The sequence below is a fragment of the Aotus nancymaae genome, unplaced genomic scaffold (genome assembly GCF_030222135.1).
Source record: "Aotus nancymaae isolate 86718 unplaced genomic scaffold, 86718_ANA_hifiasm-v0.15.2.pri h1tg000076l, whole genome shotgun sequence".
NCBI classification, from domain to species: Eukaryota; Metazoa; Chordata; class Mammalia; order Primates; family Aotidae; genus Aotus; species Aotus nancymaae.
In genome coordinates this window covers 3,151,954-3,175,964 of record NW_026988491.1, presented here as the reverse complement: position 1 = coordinate 3,175,964, position 24,011 = coordinate 3,151,954, and the positions used below count along the sequence as shown (strand labels likewise).

The 24,011-nt window shown below is 37.0% G+C and overlaps 1 protein-coding gene across 3 annotated transcripts in view; it reads left to right on the top strand.

The window, feature by feature from the left end:
- Nucleotides 1-24,011, top strand: part of TTC28 (tetratricopeptide repeat domain 28) — a 655,746-nt gene that overhangs the window by 330,280 nt on the left and 301,455 nt on the right. For all 3 annotated transcript variants that reach the window (XM_021666147.2, XM_021666146.2, XM_012464921.2), the window contains exons 2-4: nucleotides 6,367-6,514; nucleotides 14,646-14,918; nucleotides 16,260-16,390. In XM_021666147.2, the coding sequence (XP_021521822.2) occupies nucleotides 6,367-6,514; nucleotides 14,646-14,918; nucleotides 16,260-16,390 (552 nt within the window). The remainder of the gene's footprint in view (nucleotides 1-6,366; nucleotides 6,515-14,645; nucleotides 14,919-16,259; nucleotides 16,391-24,011) is intronic.

Genomic DNA, 24,011 nt, shown 5'->3' with positions numbered 1-24,011 from the left:
CTGGGTGACAGTGTGAGACTCCATTTCAAAAAAAAAAAAAGACATACACATGAGAAACAAGTATATGAAAAGGTGCTCAGCATCATTGATCATCAGAGAAATGCAACTCAAAATTCCAATGAGATATCATCTCACCACAGTTAAAATGGCTTTTATCCAAAAGACAAGCAGTAACAAATGCTGGTGAGGATGTGGAGAAAAGGGAATCCTTATACACTGTTGGTGGAAATGAAATTAGTATAACCATTATGGAATACAGTTTGTGGGTTCCTCAAAAAACTAAAAATAGAGTTCCTGTATGTTCCAGCAATTCTTCTGCTAGGTATATAAGGAAAATCAGTATGTCAAAGAGATATCTACACTCCCATGTTTATTGCGGCACTATTCACAATAGCCAAGATTTGGAAGCAACCTGTTTCCATGAACAGAGGAATGGATAAAGAAAAGGTGGTACATATACACCTTTTCAATAATAAAAAGAATGAGATTCTGTTATTTGCAATGACATGGATGGAACTGGAGGTTATTATGTTAAGTGAAATAAGATAGGCATAGAAAGATAAACTTTGCATCTTCTCTTGTGGGAGCTAAAAATATTAAAACAATTGTACTTTTGGAGATAGAGTAGAATGATGGTTACCAGAGCCTGGGAAAGGGTAGTATGTGCAGGGGGCAAATAAGGTGGGATGGTTAATGAGTACAAAAATATAGTTACATAGAATGAATAAGATCTAGCATTGATAGCACAGAAGGATAACTATAGTCTACAATAATTTGTTGTACATTTAAAAATAAAAGTATAATTGGTTTGTTTGCAACACAGAGAAAGGATAAATGCTTGAGGTGATGGACACCCCATTTACTCTGATGTGATTATTGTGCATTGTTTGCCTGTATTAAATGTATGTATCCCATAAATATATACATCTATTGTGTACCCACAAAAATTAAAAATATAAAGTTTTCAAAAATCATCTTTTCTTTCAAAACCAAGTTTTACATATTCTCTAACTTTATCTTTTTCCATCACAGTTGAACAAAGTTGTTTTGTATACATTAGTTTTGATATCAGTTTTGCTTTTAACCCAGTTGTGTTAAATTATAAATCAGTGGTGCTGCTTTTTAAAAACTAGCATCAGCATTTCTATTTTCCCCTTTCTACTCATCTTTAAAATAAGGGAAATTTTAGTAGAAAATCATATGATTTACAAGTATAGTTGAACAAAGATGGTGATTATGTGGAAAACATATATTTACTAGAAGATATAACACTATGTTATAGTTAGAAATAATTATTCTTCGGATTTTAAAAGTTCAAATTCCAAATGTGAAATACAGACTAAGAGTATTAAAGTAGGCCAGGCGTAGTAGCTCCCACCTGTAATCCAGCACTTTGGGAGGCTGAGGTGAGTGGATAATTTGAGGTCAGGAGTATGAGACCAGCTTGGCCAACATGGTGAAACCCTATTTCCACTAAAAATATAAAAATAGCTGGGAGTGGTAAAGCTACTCAGGAGGCTGAGGCAGGAGAATCACTTGAACCCAGGAGGTGGAGGTTGCAGTGAGTTGAGATCATGCCACTGCACTCCAGCCTGCATGACAGAGCAAGACTCTGTCTCAAAAAAAAAAAAAAGAATTTGAAAGTATAATATTTCAAAATACCGGTAAAATCAAAGGCAAATTATCTGCAAATGCTTGAAATAAGTACTAGGTTATGCATTGTACATATGAGTATACACTATTGTATATATCATTACGTGTTACATGTATTTGTTATATATATTGTTATAATTATACACATGTACCTGTGAGCATAGTAGTTTACTTTGTTACTCATTTAGGCCAATGGAGAATAAGGTATTAGGTTATTGTTGGGTTCAGTGACATTTTGGAATTCTGAACCAGGAATGATGTGTTGAAAGTAAAGACTTAAAGGATCTTCCTTGCTTCCAGAGTGAATTGTTTACTGTTTCACTTATTTAGCCTTTCAGTGTTTTTACTTTAACCCTTTGGGGTGAGAGAAATGCCACTTAACAAAAATCAAATGCTAGTAATACTAAATTTTAACAATAGGGCATAAATACTTTGATCATTAATTACAATTTTGTTACCTTTGAAATATTGCAGCATTAGTTACTTTTAGTTAGCACTTACTGCAGCTAGCAGTTAAGACACTTAAAGCTTTTATATTCTTTCCCTCTCAACTGTGAGCACCTTGAGGATGCTCTTGTTTTGTTTTTAATTGTATTCTGTGTCACAATGCCTGGCACTGTCGATTTTCAGGGAATGTCAATTGAGGGAAAGAAGTAATGGAAATTCACTCTTGTAATCCAGTTATCTTTATACGATTTGTGAAATCACCTAGTAGTATGCATGGAATAATTACTGTGGTGTATTTGTGGTGAACAGCAAGAAAGTAAATGAATGGAACATTTGAAAATCTAGGCATCCCACTTTAGTCCAGTGTATTAACTAGCTTCCTATATGTTTCTCTTGGCTAAAGCTTCAGCTTAAAACCATTGTACTCAGGGTATAGTGTTCTCAAGGGTTAGTCCATGTTGCCTTTTCTTCTCCATCTGCTGCCAGACCAATGACCGGCATGTGGTGTATGTGTGGTGGGTTCATGAAGTAAATGTGTATATGATCTGATGTTGATTGGGCACCAAGTATTCAACGTTGCCCTAGAGATCCCAACTTTGGTATGCTGCACATGTACTGCCTCTACTCAGTCCTAAGTGATAAAATTTGTACCTTTCCCAGATGAAGTGGCTTTCTGTGAAACCTGTGGCAATAAATGTTAGTAGCTGGAACCCATAAAAGGAGAAGCAGATAGGCTATGGCAGGTCACATCAGTTTTCTTGAAGCTGTGATAAACAGCTGTGAATCTCGACACATCCTGACCTTTGCTTTGGCGAGGCTGGCAGAGGATCCTGTGGGTAGCTGTTATCTGTCTCAGAACTTGGCAATACCAATTTCTTTTAGTCAGGTGGCTTAGATTTTGTCTGGGAGCCTTACAGCAATGAGAATTCTCAATTATATAGTTTATTGATTGCTCATAGTCTTTTCTGGAACAAGGGAAAGAATGAATGAGACAGTGATAGAAATTGAGTAATATCATATTGAATGATAAAATATTTATTGGACTCCCTTGTATTCTGTTAGTCTGTAATTATGTGTTCTTATTAAGATTGTTTCCCCATTAACTAATAATGAACATAGCTAATTTTATTGAGTACTTAACTCTCTGCCAAGTACTGTACTGGATTCTCTTTATTCTATTACAATAACTCACAATCTAGGTTTTATCATCAACTTGAACTCCATAGTGACATATCTTTCACAAAAGGATAAACAACTCATTTTTATTCAACAGCCATTTGTGTTTTTTGTTTTTTATTATACTTTAAGTTTTGGGATACGTGTGCAGAACGTGCGGGTTTGTTACATAGGCATACATGTGTCATGGTGGTTTCCTGCACCCATCAACCTGTCATCTACATTAAGTATTTCTCCTAATGCTATCCCTCCCCTAGTCCCAAACCCCCTAACAGGCCCCAGTGTGTGATGTTCCCCTCCCTGTGTCCATGTGTTCTCATTGTTCAACTCCTACTTATGAGTGAGAACGTGCAGTATTTGGTATTCGTTCCTGTGTCAGTTTGCTGAGAATGATGGTTTCCAGCTTCATCCATGTCCCTGCAAAGGTCCTGAACTCATCCTTTTTTATGGCTGCATAGTATTCCATGGTGTATATGTGCCACATTTTCTTTATCCAGTCTACCATTTGGGTTGGTCCCAAGTCTTTGCTGTTGTGAACAGTGTCACAATAAACATACGCGTGCATGTTTCTTTATAGTAGAATGATTTATAATTCTTTGGGTATATACCCAGTAATGGGATTGCTGGGTCAAATGGTATTTCTGGTTCTAGATCCTTGAGGAATCGCCACACTGTCTTCCGCAATGACTGAACTAATTTATACTCCCACCAACAGTGTAAAAGCGTTTCTATTTCTCCACATCCTCTCCAGCATCTTCAACAGCCATTTGTACATGCAGTGAATATTGCTTGGATAAATGTTGGGAAAGCCCTACTCTGTGAGTTTGAGCAGGGGGTTTTCAGAGCTATACTCATTATGCTACCTTTACAGGGATACAACCCTAAGCTTCTAACAGGTAAAATCTTACAAAGTTGGATTAGGGACTCTAGAAGGGCATAAGGGAAGACCAAGATGACCTTTGATCTCTCTTTTTAAAATCTTTTCCTGAAGAAAAGAAACCAAGATTGTGGGAGGCATGGTCCAGTCTTAATTTTTCTTATCTAATTTGTAAGTGTTCTAAGAAAACAAAACATGCACATTCTCCTTGAGCTCCTGTGTGAATATGAGACCAAAGTTTGCATTTAACACTGAACTTTACCTACCTCCCTAGTGGGAGGTAAATCCTATATTTCAGTGGTTTTACTTGGCACACAGGAAAATCAGTTGCCTTCTTAAGTAATGAATGATAAATGTTTGCTTTAAATATGTAAGAAGCTATCAAAATTTGATGATACTAACTTAAGATTTTTGTTTCTTATAACATGTGAAATCAGTAACTAAGACATTTTTTGTGTCTCTTAATAAGTTTACAGTTATTTGGCGTATTTATATATAAAAACATAAATAAATATGTATATTTTTAGCTTAGTTTTAACATAGCATTTCTATACTTATGTAAACTATAGTTATTTTTAGTTGGAATATACTGTTGCCTCTTGGAATATAGAAACCACCTAAAATGTGAAATGAAAAAGGTAATGAAAATGTTTGTAAACACATTAAAGATTTAAACAGTGGCTGAGTCCAGTGAAAGGAAGTGATCCTATGAATTAGTAATGAAAGTGCATTTACAAGCTTATTATCTTACTGGGGTCTGAGTTTTAACAGCTGCTGATACTTTAAACTAATAGAAGCCTGCATAGTCCATAATAATTTGAGTATTCATTCTGTTTATGGATTGTTTTTTAATAGAAACACTGAATGGTGTGGCCTATCTTAAATTACCTCAAAGAGTCATTATAAAAATAAATAAAATTATTTTATAAACATGAAAGGTGCTTTCTCACTATATATAGTCATGTGTAATATAAAAGTTTTAAATTATGTATGTTTTATTGAGTGGTAGTTTTAAGAGTTTTAAATTTCATTTAGATCCCATGAATATAATTTGTGACAATTTCTAAGTATATTGGACTGATAAAAAATTAAGTTCGTATTAGAAACAGTATTGTAAAAGTATTTCAGTTGAATAGGAGGCCAAGTATTTTAGAAGCAGATGTTGTCATATAAACAATGAATATGTTAATTATGTTACTTTTATGTATATTTAATTAGGTATACACCTAATTTTTCTGGTTGCATACAAGTATAACACTTTTCTCCACCTGCTTGGTTTATTCTGTATACTTGAAAACAAACTGCAGGCTGGGTGCAGTGGCTCACACCTGTAATTTCAGCACTTTGGGAGGCTGAAGTGGGAGGATTGCTTGAACCCTGGAGTTCAAGGCTGCATTGAGCTAGGATTGCTCCACTACATTCAAGCCTGGGTTAAAGAATGAGACCCTCTGTCTATTAAAGAAAGAAAAAAGGAGAAGAAAACAAATGTCAGTTTCTTAAAACTATTCTAAAATTTAAATTTTAAAATATATTATTAATTCTCTGGCTGTTTCTGCAGTTAGTTGGAAAGAGGAATCACAGATAATACTAGTTTTTAAAATAATCCAATTAAAGAATATAAAGGATAATAATCTTTTTTGGTTTCTAAGCAAAGCACACATATATAGGTAATTGCTTTTAAATATTATGTTTGAAACAATACATTAAAAGTACGTAGCCATGTTGTGTTACTCATTATTAAAATTATCTTGATAGTAATCACACACTGATTTGTTCCTTTTTATTTAAGGGGGGAAACAGAAAATAAGTGGAATTTATCTCATTTATTTTTGCACTATACCAGATACTTAGGTGAAATATAAAGAAATCTTCGATTCCCTATTCAGAAGAGCTTATGGCATTAAAGGTGGGATAAGAAATATTTTTAAAATAGTTCAAAAACAATAAAAGCAATGTGTGAATAAATACCAAAGAATATGATAAAATTGATGTCTTAGAAGGGAAAAGATGAAAATTTTAAATAGAAGTTGCCTGATAAAAGTATGCTTATGATATTATAAGTTAGTTCATTTTATCATGAACTTTCACTATGTTTTTAAATCAAGTACATACATCTCAATCTTAGTTCTGCCGACCTGTTGTTTTAGTAAAGAATCACCATCAGCCTTGTTGGAGAACTGGCAAAACATGCATCATATATGCTTTATTTCTAGGCATACTTCCGACAGGGTGTTGCCCTCCAGTACCTTGGACGTCATGCCGATGCCCTGGCAGCCTTTGCATCTGGACTGGCTCAAGACCCCAAGAGTCTCCAGCTTCTGGTGGGGATGGTGGAAGCCGCCATGAAATCTCCCATGAGAGGTAAATATGATAAAAGTACTTGGTATAACATTAATTTGAAGTAGAACATTCTAGCCTTCCAAGCCTTTAGGCTCAGGCACAGAGAATTGATAGGCTATCAAATTTGCTAAGATTTGATATTTTAGACCAAGAAAGATCAAGAATCACTGCCAACAACTGATGTTAATGAGGCAGAATAGTATGGTAGAAGGGCCACTCACCTAGAATTTTGTGGACCTATATTATATTCTTAAATTTTTTATTAACTAACTGTATGACCATGAGTAAATGGATCAACTTCTCTGGATTTTAGGATTATTTAAAAGCCCTTATAGTTTTTCTGTAGGTCTGAAATTCTGTAATTCTTAACCACAACACTTCTAGTAGGAAACTGATTCTTCAGTTGGACCAATATGCCTTCTAGAAATACTCAAATAAGAGAAGACATTTAACATTCTTATATTTCATAAAGGAAATGTATATCTAATTGTAGGCTGTGTCTCAGATTTTTCAGAGGAGCATTAACAGATTGTGTTGAATTAAAAGAAGAAAGAAACAAGACCGACATCAGTTTACATATTTTCTCCCTGTTCTTACTTCTACTTTACACTGATTGGTATTCTGGAAAACAAAAGAATGGATTGAAAATGCTACTGTGGAGGTTGGAGGAGTTCTGAGGCCCAAAACAGATTGGCATCATTTTGAGGAACATTGATTTTTTGGGAATGAGTTCTTGGGAAGATTTGACTAAATGTATATAGCAGTTGCTCTCTTTGGGGAGTGATGGACATCATGAGGCAGATTTATGGTAAACAGTAGACAGCTAATAATGATTCATTTTAAACAGGGTATGCCAGGCAGAACTCTGTTTTTTAGTCTGAAATGGTATGTTTTTTAATTTTTCATGTGGAAAAATGAACCTAAAATTTTTTATGGCAGCATCATTCAATATTTTATCTAGTTTTGAAAATGTTTGCATCATTAGATATTTTAAATATACTGGCTAGTCTTATATTTGGCTCAATATGTGCCACATAAAAGTTTGATGAACCAAATGGTACTCATTTGGTCTCTGGGTAATTCATATGTATAAAAAATATTTTCCTGAAATTTAGAGATTTCATGTTTTAGGAAAAAAGTGTTAAGAAAACCTCTCTTCATGTGATTTTATAGACTGTACAAAGCTGAGGTTTTGCTACAGGCTGAACACCCTCAGGGACCTGCTGTTAATAAACTATGACTTAGAGCAAATGCATTTTGGAGTGCCTGGGCTCAGGCAGTACGGGCAGAATGGACAACAAGAAAAAAAATCATCTTATTTCTCCATTTTCTAGTTTTTTCTTGTTCCCTCCCTATACCCCTCCACAAGGAATTTATATGGAACATTTTTATTTAGTTAATGAAGATATTACCTCTTTATTCTGAGGTGCTTCTGCTGCTGCCTTAGAATATTAGAGTGAATGTGTTAAGATCAGCGGAATCATACTTACCATTTCGCCTTTGAAACAATCTATTTAGATAAATGTAAGGAGATCTTCCCTGCACTGCTAGAAATAGCTCAGAGCTGCTGTCACTCTTAGGGTTTCCTGTACCAGGTTCTTTCCCATCTTATGTGAGTGACCTAAGGCTGAACCTGGAGAAAGCAGCTTCTTACTGGTGCCTGGAGTGCTTCAATATCTTCTTCTCTTCCCTTAAGGCAATTTAATTTATCTCATCTATTTTTAGCATTGCCTTTACCACTGTATCTATTCCAGGTGGACTTTTCTTATCAACAATTTATGGAGTCTGTGGCTTTGCACAGTGTTGTTCTGTGCATCATCCCACATCTTAATGACCTCTCTTTTTGTCATATGGTTGTAATTGACAAAATTTCTCATCATTTCCTGCCTACTTTTTTAGCCATTGTTTATTTTAGCCACCTGCAACTTCCTAAATTTTGCCATTGTTGCATAGCTGTGCAGTTTGAGTCACTTTACATATACGTCTGATGTTAATTTTTGTTTCTTAATTTTTTTTTTTTTTTTTTGTATTTTAAAGGCTAGTCAAGTGAAGCAGTGCGAGTGGAGAAGGATAAGTCTGTAACTGGTTTTGATCAGTTAGTTGTAACTGCTATTGCACTCAGACAAGCTTGTTTTGTAATCCTTAAATGCAAGAGAAAGCTCTCCGGTCCAGATGCTTCTATAAGCAGACAAACCTCTCATGACCTGCACAGTGTTCCTGTGGTTTGGTCTTTGTGGAAGTTTTAAGATTTTTTTTTTTTTTTTTTTTTTTTTAAGGCAGGGCCAACCTATATTAATATACCCTTTCGCCCATATAAATACTTTCTGTTTTTCCACATTGAAACTCATTTGATTTTTTATTATTGTTGCCAACATTTCTAACTGAATTGAATCTGTTTTAGTTTCACTCATGCACACAAATCAGATATCAGCTAAACCTTTTCTCCTGTGGATATTACTTATATTATTTTATATGCCGTATTTCTCTTAAATCATTAATGAAAATATAAAATAAATATAAATTGATACTTTCTTTTACATGACTTCTCAAGCAATCATTTTACCATATTCTATTTCTTTTTTTGATAATCTTTCAGCAGTTTCAGTTTATTGTGTCTTAAAAACATTTAAGCAAATTTGGATGTTGTAGCAAGCTATTACTGCCAACAATGGATTTAATAATGTAATTACTAAATGAGATTGAGTTTACCTTTATTTGTTCCTCTAAAGATGCTAGGGGTGCTTCTTGCTGAGGACCTTTTGTGTATATTGTCTCTCTTCCTGTTAATTCTGCAATCTAAAGACCATTACATTTGTGGGCTATCACCTGTTCTGGTGTTTCTGCCACCTCCTGGGGACCCAGGGAAGCTGATTTTTTGAAGTGCTGATGGAAAATGCCTGTTAAATGTATAAGCCTTTCTTGCAGGGTCAAGTTGGGGCTCACCTTTTATTTGTCTAATTGTCTACCTTAGTGGACTCATTCCCTCTGATTCTTTTTTAGGTGGGAGTCTCTTTTCATAGGAGGCTTCCTTCTGAAGTGTTATGTTAAAAACACAGGCTTTTCCCCTCAAAAGATTGGAATCTAATTCCAGCACTGCCATTTGCTAGTCCATTGGCTGAGCAAGGTTGCTTCTTTTCTCTATACTTCAGTCTGTTTCTGTAGAGGGAAATTATAATATCCATCTCCTAATGTTGTTTTGAAAGTCAGGAACTGGCATCTAATGGCAGGCCTCTGCAGTGTGATGCCATTCTTCTCACTGAGGAGTGAAAGCAACAGCAGTACTAATTGCTCTTATGTTTAGGGCAAGCGTAGTGGTGTGGATGTGGAATGAACACTACATAGTATATAAGTTCCTTTTTATGAGCACTCACTGGAAAAGTTTCTCTCAGGCCTTAGTATAGAAGACCTTGCCTCTCTTTCCTTCTTATCTCCAGATATTCTCAACTTAAACGTCCTGCAGTTCCTAGAAAACACTGTGGTTTCTCATATCTCCCAATTTCTATTCAGGTGCCATTTCCTCTGGGAAGCCTTCCCAGACCTACCCTAATAGAGTTAATAACACCTTTCTCTTTTGGGGTCCCATGGCACATTTTACCACTTCTAAGAACTCTGGATTTAAAGTTGTATTATTATTATTATTATTATTATTATTATTGAGACAGGCCCTCACTCTGCCACCTAGACCGGAGTGCAGTGGCATTGTCATGGCTCACTGCAGCCTCAACCTTCCCAGGCTGAGGTGATCCTTCCACCTTAGCCTCCTGAGTAGCTAGCTGGGACTGTACATCTGCGCCACTACACCTGGCTAATTTTTGTATTTTATTATAGAGATAGGGTTTCACCATGTTGCCCAGGCTGGCCTTGAGCTCCTGGGCCATTGGCCTTGACTTCCAAAGTGCTGGGATTACAGGTATGAGCACCATGCCTGGCCTCATTTTTTTATATATTACTAAGAAAGAAAAAAACTACCGACTATTATGACACAATTCTCTCTTAGTATGTGACTTTTTATTTTATGTATATACTGAAAGAGCTCTTTTAGGCCTATTTCGCTATAAAAGTGACACACCATTGCATAGCACTGAATATCTCTTAGTTGAGTGTGAGTTTGTTTATTATTAGCCTCTGCTACATTCCTATAAGCTCATCAAGTGTTAGGAAATACTGTTTTGTTCATCTTAAAATTTTAAAGCCTTTGCATTTCAAAAACACTTGATGGTTGTTGAACTAATGTTGCAAAGGGCTTTATACTCTTATGGAATTGGTTTGACATTGCCTATTTCATGTATTATCCATAAACTCTAGAAATAAAAACATCTTAATAGCTATAGACTGCCAAAACTCTGTTTCACCTAGCCTGATACAATCTCAAAATTAGTCCCTTTGCCAATAGCCCAAGTTTACTCTAAAATAGGAATTAGAATAATAGAGTTGGAAATAATTGTAGTGATCACCTATACGTTTAGAAAACTTACCTTACCACTTGTATTCATCAAAAGCATATACAGCTGCCATCTCGAGCTTTTGATTGTGGGTGTGGACCAATGAGACATAATTAGAGCCCAAGCCGAGAAATTTGATATTAAAAAATTTAAAAATTTGGCTGGGCACGGTGGCTCATGCCTGTAATCCTAGCACTTTGGGAGGCCAAGGTGGGCAGATCACAAGGTCAGGAGTTCAAGGACAGCCTGGCCAATATGGTGAAACCCCGTCTCTACTAAAAATGCAAAAAAATTAGCTGGGTGAGGTGGCATGTACCTGTAGTCCCAGCTACTTGGGAGGCTGAGGCGGGAGAATCACTTGAACCTGGGAGGTGGAGGTTGCAGTGAGCTGAAATTGTGCCACTGCACTCCAGCCTGGGTGGCAGAGCGAGACTCTGTCTCAAAAAAAAAAAAAAATTTTTTTTTTTAAATTTATATACAGTGAAATGGACTTTTGTGTGTATATATCTGTACAGGTAGACGTACATATATATACATGAATAGATTTGTCTAACAGTCACCACAGTTACAACCTATACATTGACCAAGTGAGAGACTGAGGCTATATGACTTTGAAATACAGGTGTCTGTATGTATTTTGCTCAGTGTTTTCCTCATTATTTCACATCAATTTCCTTCCTGACAAATATTCTTTGATCAGTTCAAGCTGGCCTGTTCAGCAGGCCTTGTCATTTCATGCATCTATCTTCTCTTGACACTTTTGTTAGGACAGATCTTCTGCATAAAATGCCTTCTACTCTCAGAAAATAACAAAGACTTGGCTAAGCCCTACTTTTTCTTCAAGAGATCAAGTTCTGCTTCCATGAAGCTTTCCAGTTGCTCTTGATAATCCCTCCCTTTTCCAAACTCTTATAGTGTGTTTTGTATATTAGCCTTATACTGATCTTTGCATTATAATTTATCTTTTGAAGTGTATTTCCTATATACTGAAAAAGGAAATTTCATCTTCTTCTCTTTCATCACTTTCATTTTCATCTAGTGAAAATTTGTAAAATTAAAGATTTCTTTCTCTTTAGGGAATCCTCTAGATGTTTCTTACTGTGGCAATGTTCACTCCTCTTTCTACCACTGCTGTATAATTTCAGAGGCTCAATTGGATAACTATTTCTCTAACTTAGCTGGGGGTGCTATGGGAAGAAACATCACCAAGTAAAGCATAGTGTCTTTGCTAGCCATCAGTCAATTTGGGCTGACAGTTTCTGAACACTCTTCCCTGTGTTTAGAATTCTCCATCATACACTTCTGCTTCTGCTGTCTATAATAAAAGCTGAAAACATCATATCCTAATTTTCCCATTCTCCCTAGCAGCTGGGACTCCATCCTTGAATCAGGGGCTAAAGGTTCAAAGAAGAAAGGATAGTACAGAATTTGTTCTGGTGGTGGAGGTGGCAATGGTGATACCCATTTTCTAAGGGTGGCATTCAGTGGGGTGGGGTGGGGAAGAACATTGTAAGCTGTGGTGTCCTGTGTTTGGTTGCAGTGGTTAAGTTGCCTTCAACAGGCAGCTTTTGTGGTATGATTTTGACTGTGGGTTTGGAGACCTGGTTTTCCACCTTTCCCAGTTGTCACTCAGTGTGTTTCTTTTCTGCTTACAAGCAGCCAAGATTGGTTTCTGTCACTAGAAACTAATAATCTTGCCTGGTGCAATATCATAGAACCTGGGCTTAGAGCCCTACAGTGTGTTCTAATCTTGACTCTGTCCCAAGCTTTCTGACTTTGGGTAAATCACCTAAATACTCAGATTCTTCATTTTTAAGAGAGCATATTTTTAAAGTCTTTTCAACTCTAAAATTCTATTATTTTTGTTTCTACTAATTGGCCACTGGGATGCTGATGTGATCAACATCAACTGCCAAACTCATCAGCGGACACCACCAAAATTCTGCTCACAGTATTTCATTATGGTATTGTTCTTTTGTATTCTAGCATTTCCGGGGTTCTTGTGCCTGTGCTTAACCCCATTGATTAGCTAGTGTTTACCAGTACTCTGTAGGGCTTGAATCTTGACAGGTGTAAAAATGTTCTTTGTTCTCTGTTAGTGATCTGATTGAAGGAAAAAAATGCTTTAGGCACCAGCAGGTTTCCAGGTTTCAAGATTTCTGTGGCAATGTTGATTCAGATGAGAGCTTTTTAGTGGAGAGTTTAGATTCAAAGTCATAAATTGTAAGAATTACATTTTAATGCAGTACTGTTGGCTAGGAGATTAAAGATTTAAAGAGATCAACCCTTTTATAGTTTTTTTTTTTTTTTTTTTACATGTGCACAGTGGAAAAACTAATGTGTAATAGTTTTTCAGGAAAGCTAATAATAAATGCTTTATAAGTGCCATCTCATTGTAGGGCTATAGTTAATACCTCTGCAGTTGTCTTTAAAGGAAAAAAGGAGAATTGGGAGAAGGAGCTTGGAGGTTATCTACGTTCAAACTTAGCTTCAAATGGGAAAAAAATCTCCTATGGCTTACTGACACCTATCTATGTCCTTTTAATACCATATGAAAATAAAATGAAACCAACATTAATTTTATCTTCCATCTTACCTTAATAAATTCAGATGATTTCTTTATGGTTTCCTTTATGATCACAACAAAAATCGATACTATTTTTTTTAGTTGGGGGCTACAGGTCTCAGAAGCAGCAGTGGGTACTGGGTTACCAGTGAGAATGACAAGGGTTTTGTTGGGAGAGCTTCTTTTATTGCATCTTCTAGGAAAAAATATGAACCGGGTTTATTAATCTGTAATTCAGATTCAAATTTACCAGGCTGGACATGGTAATTCACACCTGTAATCTTAGCACTTTGGGAGCCCTAGGCGGGAGGATCGCTTGAGCCGAGGAATTTGACACCAGCCTGAGCAACATAATGAGACCTCATCTCTACAAAAAATTTTTGAAAATTAGCCATGCACGATGGTGTGTGCCTGTGGTCTCAGCTACTTGGGAAGTGGAGGTGGAAGGATTTACTTGAGTCTAGAAGGTTGAGCCTGCAGTGAGCCAAGATTATGCCACTGTACTCCAGCCTGGGTGACAGAGCAAGACCTGTCACAAACAAAACCTCTATCAAATGCCAGACATGTTAGGGACTTTCCCTTGTGTCCATGATGAGTTTTCTGAGTACCCACATTGTGCCACTTGCTATGGAGTAACAATAGACAGTCCTATAGCAGTCTTTAGATTTAGCTGGAAAAATATTTTAAAAATTAATACATGGAGAACAATTTTAAAATAGTTAATGACCAAACTGTGCAGTACTATTAAAATGAAGCAGAAGTTTGGATACACAGATTAATGCATGCCAGAGGACCTGGGGATATTCCTGGTACAAGTGGGACTTGAGGGATGTGCCTGTAATATTTTGAGGGGGGAACCATTCAGGGAAGGTGGCGCATCATGATCACAAAGCCCAAAAGAAAGGATAAGACATATAATGCAAGAGTGAGGAGAAGGAAAATGCTAGACTGGGGTTTGTGATACTAGTCATATGAGTTAAGTGGACAGTTAGGCTGGTGCTAGAATAAAGGTTGAAGAGTTTATACTTGAAATAAGCCACAAAAGGTATGATAAACATTTGTTTCTGGAGCACATTAGAAAAGATTGTTTTTGTATGATCCTACATTCTCCTGTTATGTTGCTGTTGTTATTGTTTATTTTCAGACTCCCTCGAGCCCACTTATCAGCAGCTTCAGAAAATGAAACTGGACAAGAGTCCCTTTGTGGTCGTGTCTGTGGTTGGGCAGGAACTCCTGACAGCTGGCCATCATGGGGCCTCTGTGGTTGTCTTAGAAGCCGCACTGAAGATTGGCACCTGCAGCCTCAAACTGAGAGGTTCTGTTTTCTCTGCCCTGAGCAGTGCTTACTGGTCTCTTGGAAATACAGAGAAGAGCACTGGATATATGCAGCAGGACTTGGATGTAGCCAAGACCTTAGGTAGAGTGATGCTTCTTTTTTCTATTTGAGTGCAAAAAGGGAAGAAAGAAAGCTGAGTAACCTGACATGAATGAAAATAACATATGCAATAAAAAGTGATGGCCAGGCATGGTTGCTCACACCTGTAATCCTGGTGCTTTGGTAGGATTGCCTAAGGCCAGGAATTTGAGACCAGCCTGGGCAACATAGTGAGACCATGTTTATTTAAAAAAAAAAAAAAAGCTGGGTGTGGTGGCATGTACCTGTGTCTTAAATTTGAGACCAGCCTGGGCAACATAGTGAGACCATGTTTATTTAAAAAAAAAAAAAAGCTGGGTGTGGTTGCATGTACCTGTGTCTTAGCTACTCTGGAAGCTGAGGTGGGAAGATTGCTTGAGCCCACTCATGCAAGGTTACACTTAGCTATGATCACACTACTGCACTCCAGTCTGGGCAACAAAGCAAGGCACCCTGTCTCTTAAAACTAAAAAATAAAAAAAAAAAGTGAATGCCTCTAGAACATTCTCTATTTTAGAGTATTCAGGTCTTTACAGCTTTCTCATATAACAAGGTGCCAAGACTCCTAAAAGACCAAGAGATGTGGATTAATATACTCATTGCCCTCTTCAGAGATTTGAGCTTACAAAATATGTCAAATGATAGCATTGGTGGGTGAGTTTTTCATCTTAATTTTAATTTTTTCCTCCATTAGGATGCATCATCATTTTGTTGAAGGAGATAGTATAATATAGAGTGTGTGCTATGGAGTCTGAATACTGGGTTTAGAAGCCTTGCTCTGCTGCTTACTAGCTTTGTGACTTGGGGCAAGTTTCTTAATCTCTCTGTGACCCAGTTTTCTCATTTGTAAAATAAGTATGGCTTATGATTATGGTCATTATGGTGATTATTCAAGGACTTATAGGATTGCAGTAAAGGAAAGGATATGGTGAATCTACCACCAGCATACTTGTAAAGATATTTCCTTGTAGGTTTGGAGTCAAATGACTGAACCAACAAGCTGATGGTGGTTTAGAATCAAAGGTCATTAGCAGAGCAATCAGGAGACTAAAATAGCAGCTAGTTTGTGTTAAGGTCTTTTGTTTCAAGATACCTAAGTCCCTGTCTGCAGTTGTATATTATGACAATAATAGCAGTTTTTATCCAGAGATTTAAATTCTAGGACAATAACTCCCTACATAGTGTCTTGTTCTTGGAAGAAACAAATACTTTTCTAAAAGAAGATAAGTGAAATCTTAGCTAATAAATCTGTGGCTCTTAAATTAAGATGACCATTATATATTATAAATAACATTGTAACTTAGAAAATTTTTATCTTTTTTTTTTTTTCTCAATTCAATCCAGGTGACCAGACAGGGGAATGCCGAGCTCATGGGAATCTGGGCTCTGCATTCTTCTCCAAAGGAAATTATCGGGAGGCTCTCACTAACCACAGGCATCAGTTGGTACTCGCCATGAAACTCAAAGATCGAGAGGTAGGAAGTTCATCTGCAGACCAAAAATGTTTTTTCTCTTTTTTTTTGGAAACATGGAGCTCTATTTTCTGTTTTTTTTTTTTTTTAAAACTCCTCTTTCAGGTATCTTAAAACATTACTTTGAGAAGAAAATATTACTTGAGAATTATTGATTCTGTCTTTCATCAGCAATTGAGTGTTGGGTATCAACCAAGCATAGTCCTTGGATATATAGAAATAGATCAGACCTTGTTCTCGACCTCAGGATCTAACAGCTTTGTCAGATGCATCGTTCTTATTATCTTCAAATGTGCATAAGTTTATGTAAAAGGAGAAAAAAGCTATATTATTATAGCATTCTCATTAATTGTAAAAAGCAAACATTGTGGGTTTTTTTTAAGATCAAATATTATTACCGCAACCTGTTTACATTGATGCTTTGGTGGATTTTTAACTCAGAAGCATACTAAGTTTGATAGCTGAATTATAATGGTAAAGAAGTATCATCTTAGTCTTTATTAAAGAGATGAACTATAATATGCTCAAAGAGTTAATATTCAGTAGATGTAACATGATTAGAGAGTGTCTGTAAAGTGAAAAGAAGGTGAGGTTTGGCATCAGATACACCAAGATTTAAATCCCAGCTGTAGTACTTTATGGTTGTGGAATGTTGGGAGTAGTTATAAGTTAACTTTTCTTTTTCTCCTCTTTTTTCTTATTCAGGAAATGATTATTATTCTATTTATTCCAAACACAGTTGTGGTGGGATTATAAATAATATATGTAAAGTGCCCAGCATGGTGCCAGGATTTCCATAATGGCATTCCACAAAGGAATTCCATAAATGATAGCTTTTATTTTTTATTTATTTCTTTATTTTTTGAGACGGAGTTTCGCTCTTTTTACCCAGGCTGGAGTGCAATGGCGCGATCTCGGCTCACCGCAACCTCCGCCTCCTGGGTTCAGGCAATTCTTCTGCCTCAGCTTCCTGAGTAGCTGGGATTACAGGCACGCGCCACCGTGCCCAGCTAATTTTTCGTATTTTTAGTAGAGACGAGGTTTCACCATGTTGACCAGGATGGTCTCGATCTCTTGACCTCGTGATCCGCCCGCCTCGGCCTCCCAAAGTGCTGGGATTACAGGCGTGAGCCACCGCGCCCGGCCATGATAGCTTTTATTATAATATTAATAGGGAAGAGAAGGTTAATAGCAGAGGCAACAATAAGTTTATAAATCATTCTATGTGTTGAGAAATATGTTTAGTCATGTTTACATTTAAGAATTCTATGGGACATTATAAAGATTAATTATGTTGTTTAAATGATCCAGCAACTTCATGTTTCAGGAACATGGCCAGGCACTAGGAGGGAACTGAAGAAGAAAAGAAAAGCCTTTGAAAGCCACCAAAACAGACTATTGAAGGGCCGAGGACTTTTGGCAATTTTATTCTCTAGAGAGTTAACTGAACACTTTTCTTATTGCCCAGTTAACTCCAACATTACAAACAATTCTTATAAGCCAGATGATCTGATTCTTTGATGTTCAGGGAGTGAAATGGGAGATCAGACTTCTAGAGACAGATATATACTAATGGCATTACGAAATGAGAACCAGGTTTAAGAAATAAAACAGCATAGTTATCCAGATAGGCCCATTTAGTGAAGGGACAAATTGCTATAAATATGTCAAGAGTTGACTGGGTGTGGTGGCTCATGCCTGTAATCCCAGCACTTTGGGAGGCCGAGGCAGGTAGATCACAAGATCAGGAGTTCAAGACCAGCCTGGCCAGCATGGTGAAACCCTGTCTCTACTTAAAATACAAAACTTCGCCAGGTGTGGTGGTGGTCGCCTGTAATCTCAGCTACTAGGGAGGCTGAGGCAGGAGAATTGCTTCACCTGGGGAAGCGGAAGTTGCAGTGAGCCGAGATCGTACCACTGCATTCCAGCCTGGGCAACAGAGCAAGACTCCGTCTCGGAAAACAAATAAGTCAAGAACTACATTTATACTCTTTTTTCCTAACCTTCAAGCTGTATGTGTTAGTCCAATTACTAGATAGGGTGGAAAGACTTTTAAATGGGTAATATCATAGATGTTAAAGAGAAGGAATGAATTTTTTCTGCCTCCCCTCTTCTCAATAGTATAATTTATATCATCTGCATTCTCTTTGTTTTATAACCTCTGCTGTACAATTTGTTGTTAAGAAATCATTGAACTATGGCCAGGCGCGCTGGCTCACGCCTGTAATCCCAGCACTTTGGGAGGCCGAGGCGGGCAGATCATGAGGTCAGGAGTTCAAGACCAGACTGGCCAACATGGTAAAACCCCTTCTCCACGAAAAAAGTACAAAAATTATCTGAGCATGGTGGCTTGTGCCTGTAATCCCAGCTACTTGGGAGGCTGAGGTAGGAGAATTGCTTGAACTGGGACCCGGGAGGTGGAGGTTGCAATGAGCCGGGATCTTGCCACTGCACTCCAGCCTGGGCTACAGAGCGAGACTCCATCTAAAAAAAAAAAAAAAAATCATTAAATTATGAGGATGGAAGGGACCCTGAGGTAATATGGCACCAATTCTTTCCCCAAACCTACCTATCTTAGATTTGCCACCTATCACAGTTACTTCTCAGCCCTTCCAAAATTGATCTTCACATAGCCGCTACTGCAGTAGTTCACAAGACTGCCTACTGGGATATTATCCTTATGTGTAAGTAAGAGACTCCAGGGCTCATTTAAAATTCCCACTGAGGGAAATTTATTTTTTCCCTTATGTGAGGATAGAATGTCCAGCTCCCACATTCCTTTTCTAAGCTTAATAATATTCTCTTCAAAGTTTCCGATTATTGATAATCTTAACACCCTCTTCTGGCCATTCCCTTTTCACAGTAGCCCACTTGGGTTGTCAGCCATAGCTCAACTATTGCAGAGGTCTCCTGAGTTGTTCCTCCTGTTTAGCCCATGCTCCTGGTTGATGTTGCTCAAGCATATTTATCTGATTCTTTGACTGACCTAAGGAATTTCCCTTTTTTTCTCACTGTGTTTCTTCTGTTGTGTTTGCCTCTGGAATTACAGAGCACCATTCATCTTCATGAGAAATTAATGGATTTTTCTTAGTTTTTTGTTCATAAATTTATTTCCTGTATCGATACATAGTAAGCATTCAGTAATTCTTCTTTTTAACTTTGCGTTGGAGGGGGAGAACATTTCAGATTTAGTCTTTCAGCAAATTTTAAGTATATAATATCATATTGTTAACTATAGCTTCCTGGTATACATTAGATCTCTAGATCTTATTTATCCTGCATAGGTAAAACTGTATACCCTTTAACCAACATCTCCCCATTGCTCTCCCTCAGCCCCCACCGGTAACCACCATTCTGTCTATGCTCTGCTTCTATGAATTCGGCCTTTTTAGACTCCATATGTAAGTGAGATCATGTAGTAGTTTTCTTTCTGTGTCTGGCCCATTTCACTTAACATGATATTCTCCAAGTTCATCTATCTTATTGCAAATGACAGGATTTCCTTCTTTTTTAAGGCTAAATAACATTCCATTGTATGTGTCTGTGTGTGTGAGCCATAATTTCTTTACACTTTGATTTATTGATAGCTACTTAGGTTGTTACCATATCTTGGTTATTGTGAATAATGCTTTGGTGAACAAGGGCATTTCTCTAATTTTTAAGGTTGTTTTTGAGTGCTGCTAATTACTTTCCTATGTTTTACTGGAAATCTTTCTTCCTGTATCCCTGAAACCAGCCACCAATTGTTAAGACTGTAGTGAATATTGGTTTAGAACTTAAAGGAATGTACAAAATATCTAAAGGGAACTATTTCAGTAATATGTATTTTATCCAGGTTCAGAGTTTTAGTTGGCCATTCTAGATTTAATTCAGTTAAGTGTGAAGTCTTCTCATAAAGCACCTAATACTGCACTTAAAGTTCAAGGTCTGGGTAGTATGGTATAGGGTTACTCGCTTTAAGAGACTTACCTTCTCTTTGAGGCAAGCTTTAATACATGAAAATGTTAGGACATTGTTTCAGCAATAAATGATGAATGTTCTCTTAATCACTGCTGAAATTCTGGAATTCTAGAGGGGCAGAGACTGGTATAAACTTGAGGAAGCTTTGTGAACAGGTGAAACTTGGAATGTGATCCTAAACTCTGGTTAGCATATCAGTCATGTTTTGCTAAGTGATAAGAGAGTTCATGGCTTTAGGAACGATCAAATATTCACCACAATTCTATTCAGTATAGTCACAGAATCTTGTTTTTTATAAAAGTTAATATAGGGTTTGGTACAGTGGCTCATGCCTGTAATCTCAGCACTTTGGGAGGCCAAGGTGGGCAGATTACTTAAGCCCAGGAGTTGGAGTCCAAGGTGGGCAGATTACTTGAGCCTAGGAATTTGAGACTAGCCTGGGCAGTATAGTGAAACCTCATCTTTGCAAAAAGAAAAAAAATTAGCTGGGTGTGGTGGTACATGCCTGTAGTCCCAGCTACTCAGGAGGTTGAGATGAGAGGATTGCTTGAACTCGGCAAGCCAAGGTTGCAGTGGGCTAAGTTCACACCACTGTACTCTAGTCTGGGCAACAGAGAGCAGCCCTGTCTCCAAAAAAAAAAAAAAAAAGTTAATATTTATTAGTTTTATCCAATTACATAACAATTACATGAAAATAACTAATTATAAGCCTACCATACTGTTAATATTTTTGGTATACTCTTTTAGTCATACATGTAATTATAATTGTTTATATTTTCAAACCATAATGGAAATCCTCTTGTATTGCTGTTTTATAATTTTTTCCACTTATATAACACGTCTTCATTTTATTGAGTGTTCCACTGAAATTCTTATGGCTTTCTCATCATTTATTTCATCTATTTCCCTACTGTTATATATTTAGGTTGTTTCAAAATTTTGGTATTATAAAATCTGGAAAAATATCTTTGTAGGTAAATCTTTAAACACATCTCTTATCATTTCCTTTACTTAAATTATTAGAAGTGGGTTGGTTTGGAATAAACATAGTAAGGCTTCTTATACTTATTACTAATTGCTCCCAGGAACGGTGCATCTGTTTTAGGCCTACCAGCAATGTATCAGAGGTTTCATTTCCCTGCACTGGCCAACACTGGGCATTAATATTAAAACCAAAAATCAATTGAATAGGTTAAGAGAAAAGTAATATCTTATTGTTTTAATTTATATTTCTTTGATCACTACTTGGGTTGACTGTTTGTTTAAATTTCTTTTTTAAAGAAATTTATGCTTTGTTTTTAAAATAAAGAACTGCTGGGTGAGGTGGCTCACGCCTATAATCCTAGCACTTTGGGAGGCCGAGGCGGGTGGATCACGAGGTCAAGAGATTGAGACCATCCTGGCCAACATGCTGAAACCCCATCTCTACTAAAAAAATACAAAAATTAGCTGGTCGTAGTGGCGCGTGCCTGTAGTCCCAGCTACTTGGGTGGCTGAGGCAGGAGAATTGCTTGAACCCGGGAGGCGGAGGTTGCAGTGAGATGAGATCGCATCACGGTACTCCAGCCTGGCGCCTGGTGACAGAGCAAGACTCTGTTTCGGAAAAAAAAAAAAAAAAAAATTAAATTAAAATAAAGAACTTTAATACTCAATCTATTTTCTTCTATAGTGGTATTGGTCTGATTCTGGGCATTGCTGTATCATCCCACTGAGCTGTTGGGCACTTTGTGTTCTAATGACACAGTTTTAATTATCATTGTCCTATAATACATGATATTTCCTACAGAAGTCCTATATTATTATCCTTTTTTTAATGTGTAGGATATTCTTATAATCTTCCCCCATAAATGAACTTTAAAATCATTTTGTTAGATTCTAGATAATTATTTGTTGGGGTGTCTATTGGAATTGTATTGAATTTACATATTATTTATGAATAAATTGATGTATTTTTAATAGTTTTTCTTTTAGTTGCCTGGTCTGTGTCTCTGTTTGCTCTTACATGTCCCCTTACTGATCAACACTTTTAGGGAGTTTTTCTTTAGCTATACACTTCATGTATCTCATTGGAAATGAGATATTTTTTCTGTGTGTGTGTGTGTGTGTGTGTGTGTGTGTGTGTGTGTTTGAGACAAGGTCTCACTCTGTCACTCAGGCTGGAGTGCAGTGGTGCAATCATGGCTCACTGCAGCCTTGACTTCCTGGGCTCAAGTAGCTGGGACTACAGGTGCATGCCACCATGCCTGGCTAATTTGAAACATTTTTTGGTAGAGACAATGTCTCACTATGTTGCCTAGGTTGGTCTTGAACTCCTGGCTCAAGCAGTCCTCTCACCTTGGCCTCTCAAAGTGCTGGTATTATAGGCATGATCGACCATGCTGGACCCTCATTATGATTTTTTTTAAAAAGCTAGTTACTGATGGTATGTAGGAAAGGTATTTATCTTGCATGTTTTGTCACTGGCCATATGAAATTATATTAGTGCATAATTTTTTTTGAATCTCTTGGATTTTCTTACAGTGTAAATTATTTGAAGATAATGATAATTTTGTACGTTTCTGTTCTTATGTTACATTCCTACTTTTTTCCTAATTATTGCACTGATTAGAACTTTGAGAACACTCCCAAACAGCAGTCTTATCATCTTTAATATAAAAAGTTCAGGTAGTACAGATTTTATGATCATCCTATTCTTTGTATGACCTTAAATTATATTTTGTTTGCACTTTTGCATTATTTTGATATTGAAATAAAATACAGTAAACTGCAAGCAAAAATTAATACTGTAAATGCTGTGAGAGGAAAGGATACAAAGATGCATCTTTCTGCCTCTTGCATCTTTGGCTATAATAACTTTTAGGATTTTCTGAAGTAGCTAGATACCAGCATAGTTTGTCTACTTACCTTTAAAAAGCAATAGGTTTTCTTTAAAAAAACATTTTTTTTTTTTGACATAGCATCCTGCTCTGTCACCCAGGCTGGAGTGCAATGGTGCGATCTTGGCTCACTGGAAACTCCATCTCCCAGGTTCAAGTGATTCTCCTGCCTCAGCCTCCCAAGTAGCTGGAATTACAGGCTCGTGCCACCACACCCAGCTAATTTTTATTTTTAGTAGAGATGGGGTTTCACCATGTTGGCCAGGCTGGTCTTGAACTCTTGACCTCAGGTGATCCACCCACCTCGACCTCCCAAAGTGCTGGTATTACAGGCGTGAGCCACCATGCCTGGTCAAAAAATATATGTTTAAAAATTTTTATTGTTTTTTAAAGACAGAGCTCTTGCTACATTGTCCGGGCTGTAGTGCAGTGGCTATTCACAAGCATGGTCATAGTGCACTGTGACCTTGAACTTCTGGCCTGAAGCAGTCCTCCTGCCTCAGCCTCCTGAGTGGCTGGGACTACAGACATGCCAATGATAGCTTAACCGGTTTTCTTTTCTACTGTTGCTCTCAGATGCTTAATAGGGGAGAGGGTATATTCTCCACAGGATTTTTAAATTCTGACTAACCTTCTGTCTACTTTAATGGTTTCAAAATTAATTTTAATTGCTCACAGAGGCCTTCCTGTGAGTTAATATTAATTGTTAGAAGAGTACATAAATTACATAGTATTAGAGACAGTGTTCTTTCTTCAGGATATCTGATACACAAATATGCTGATAACTC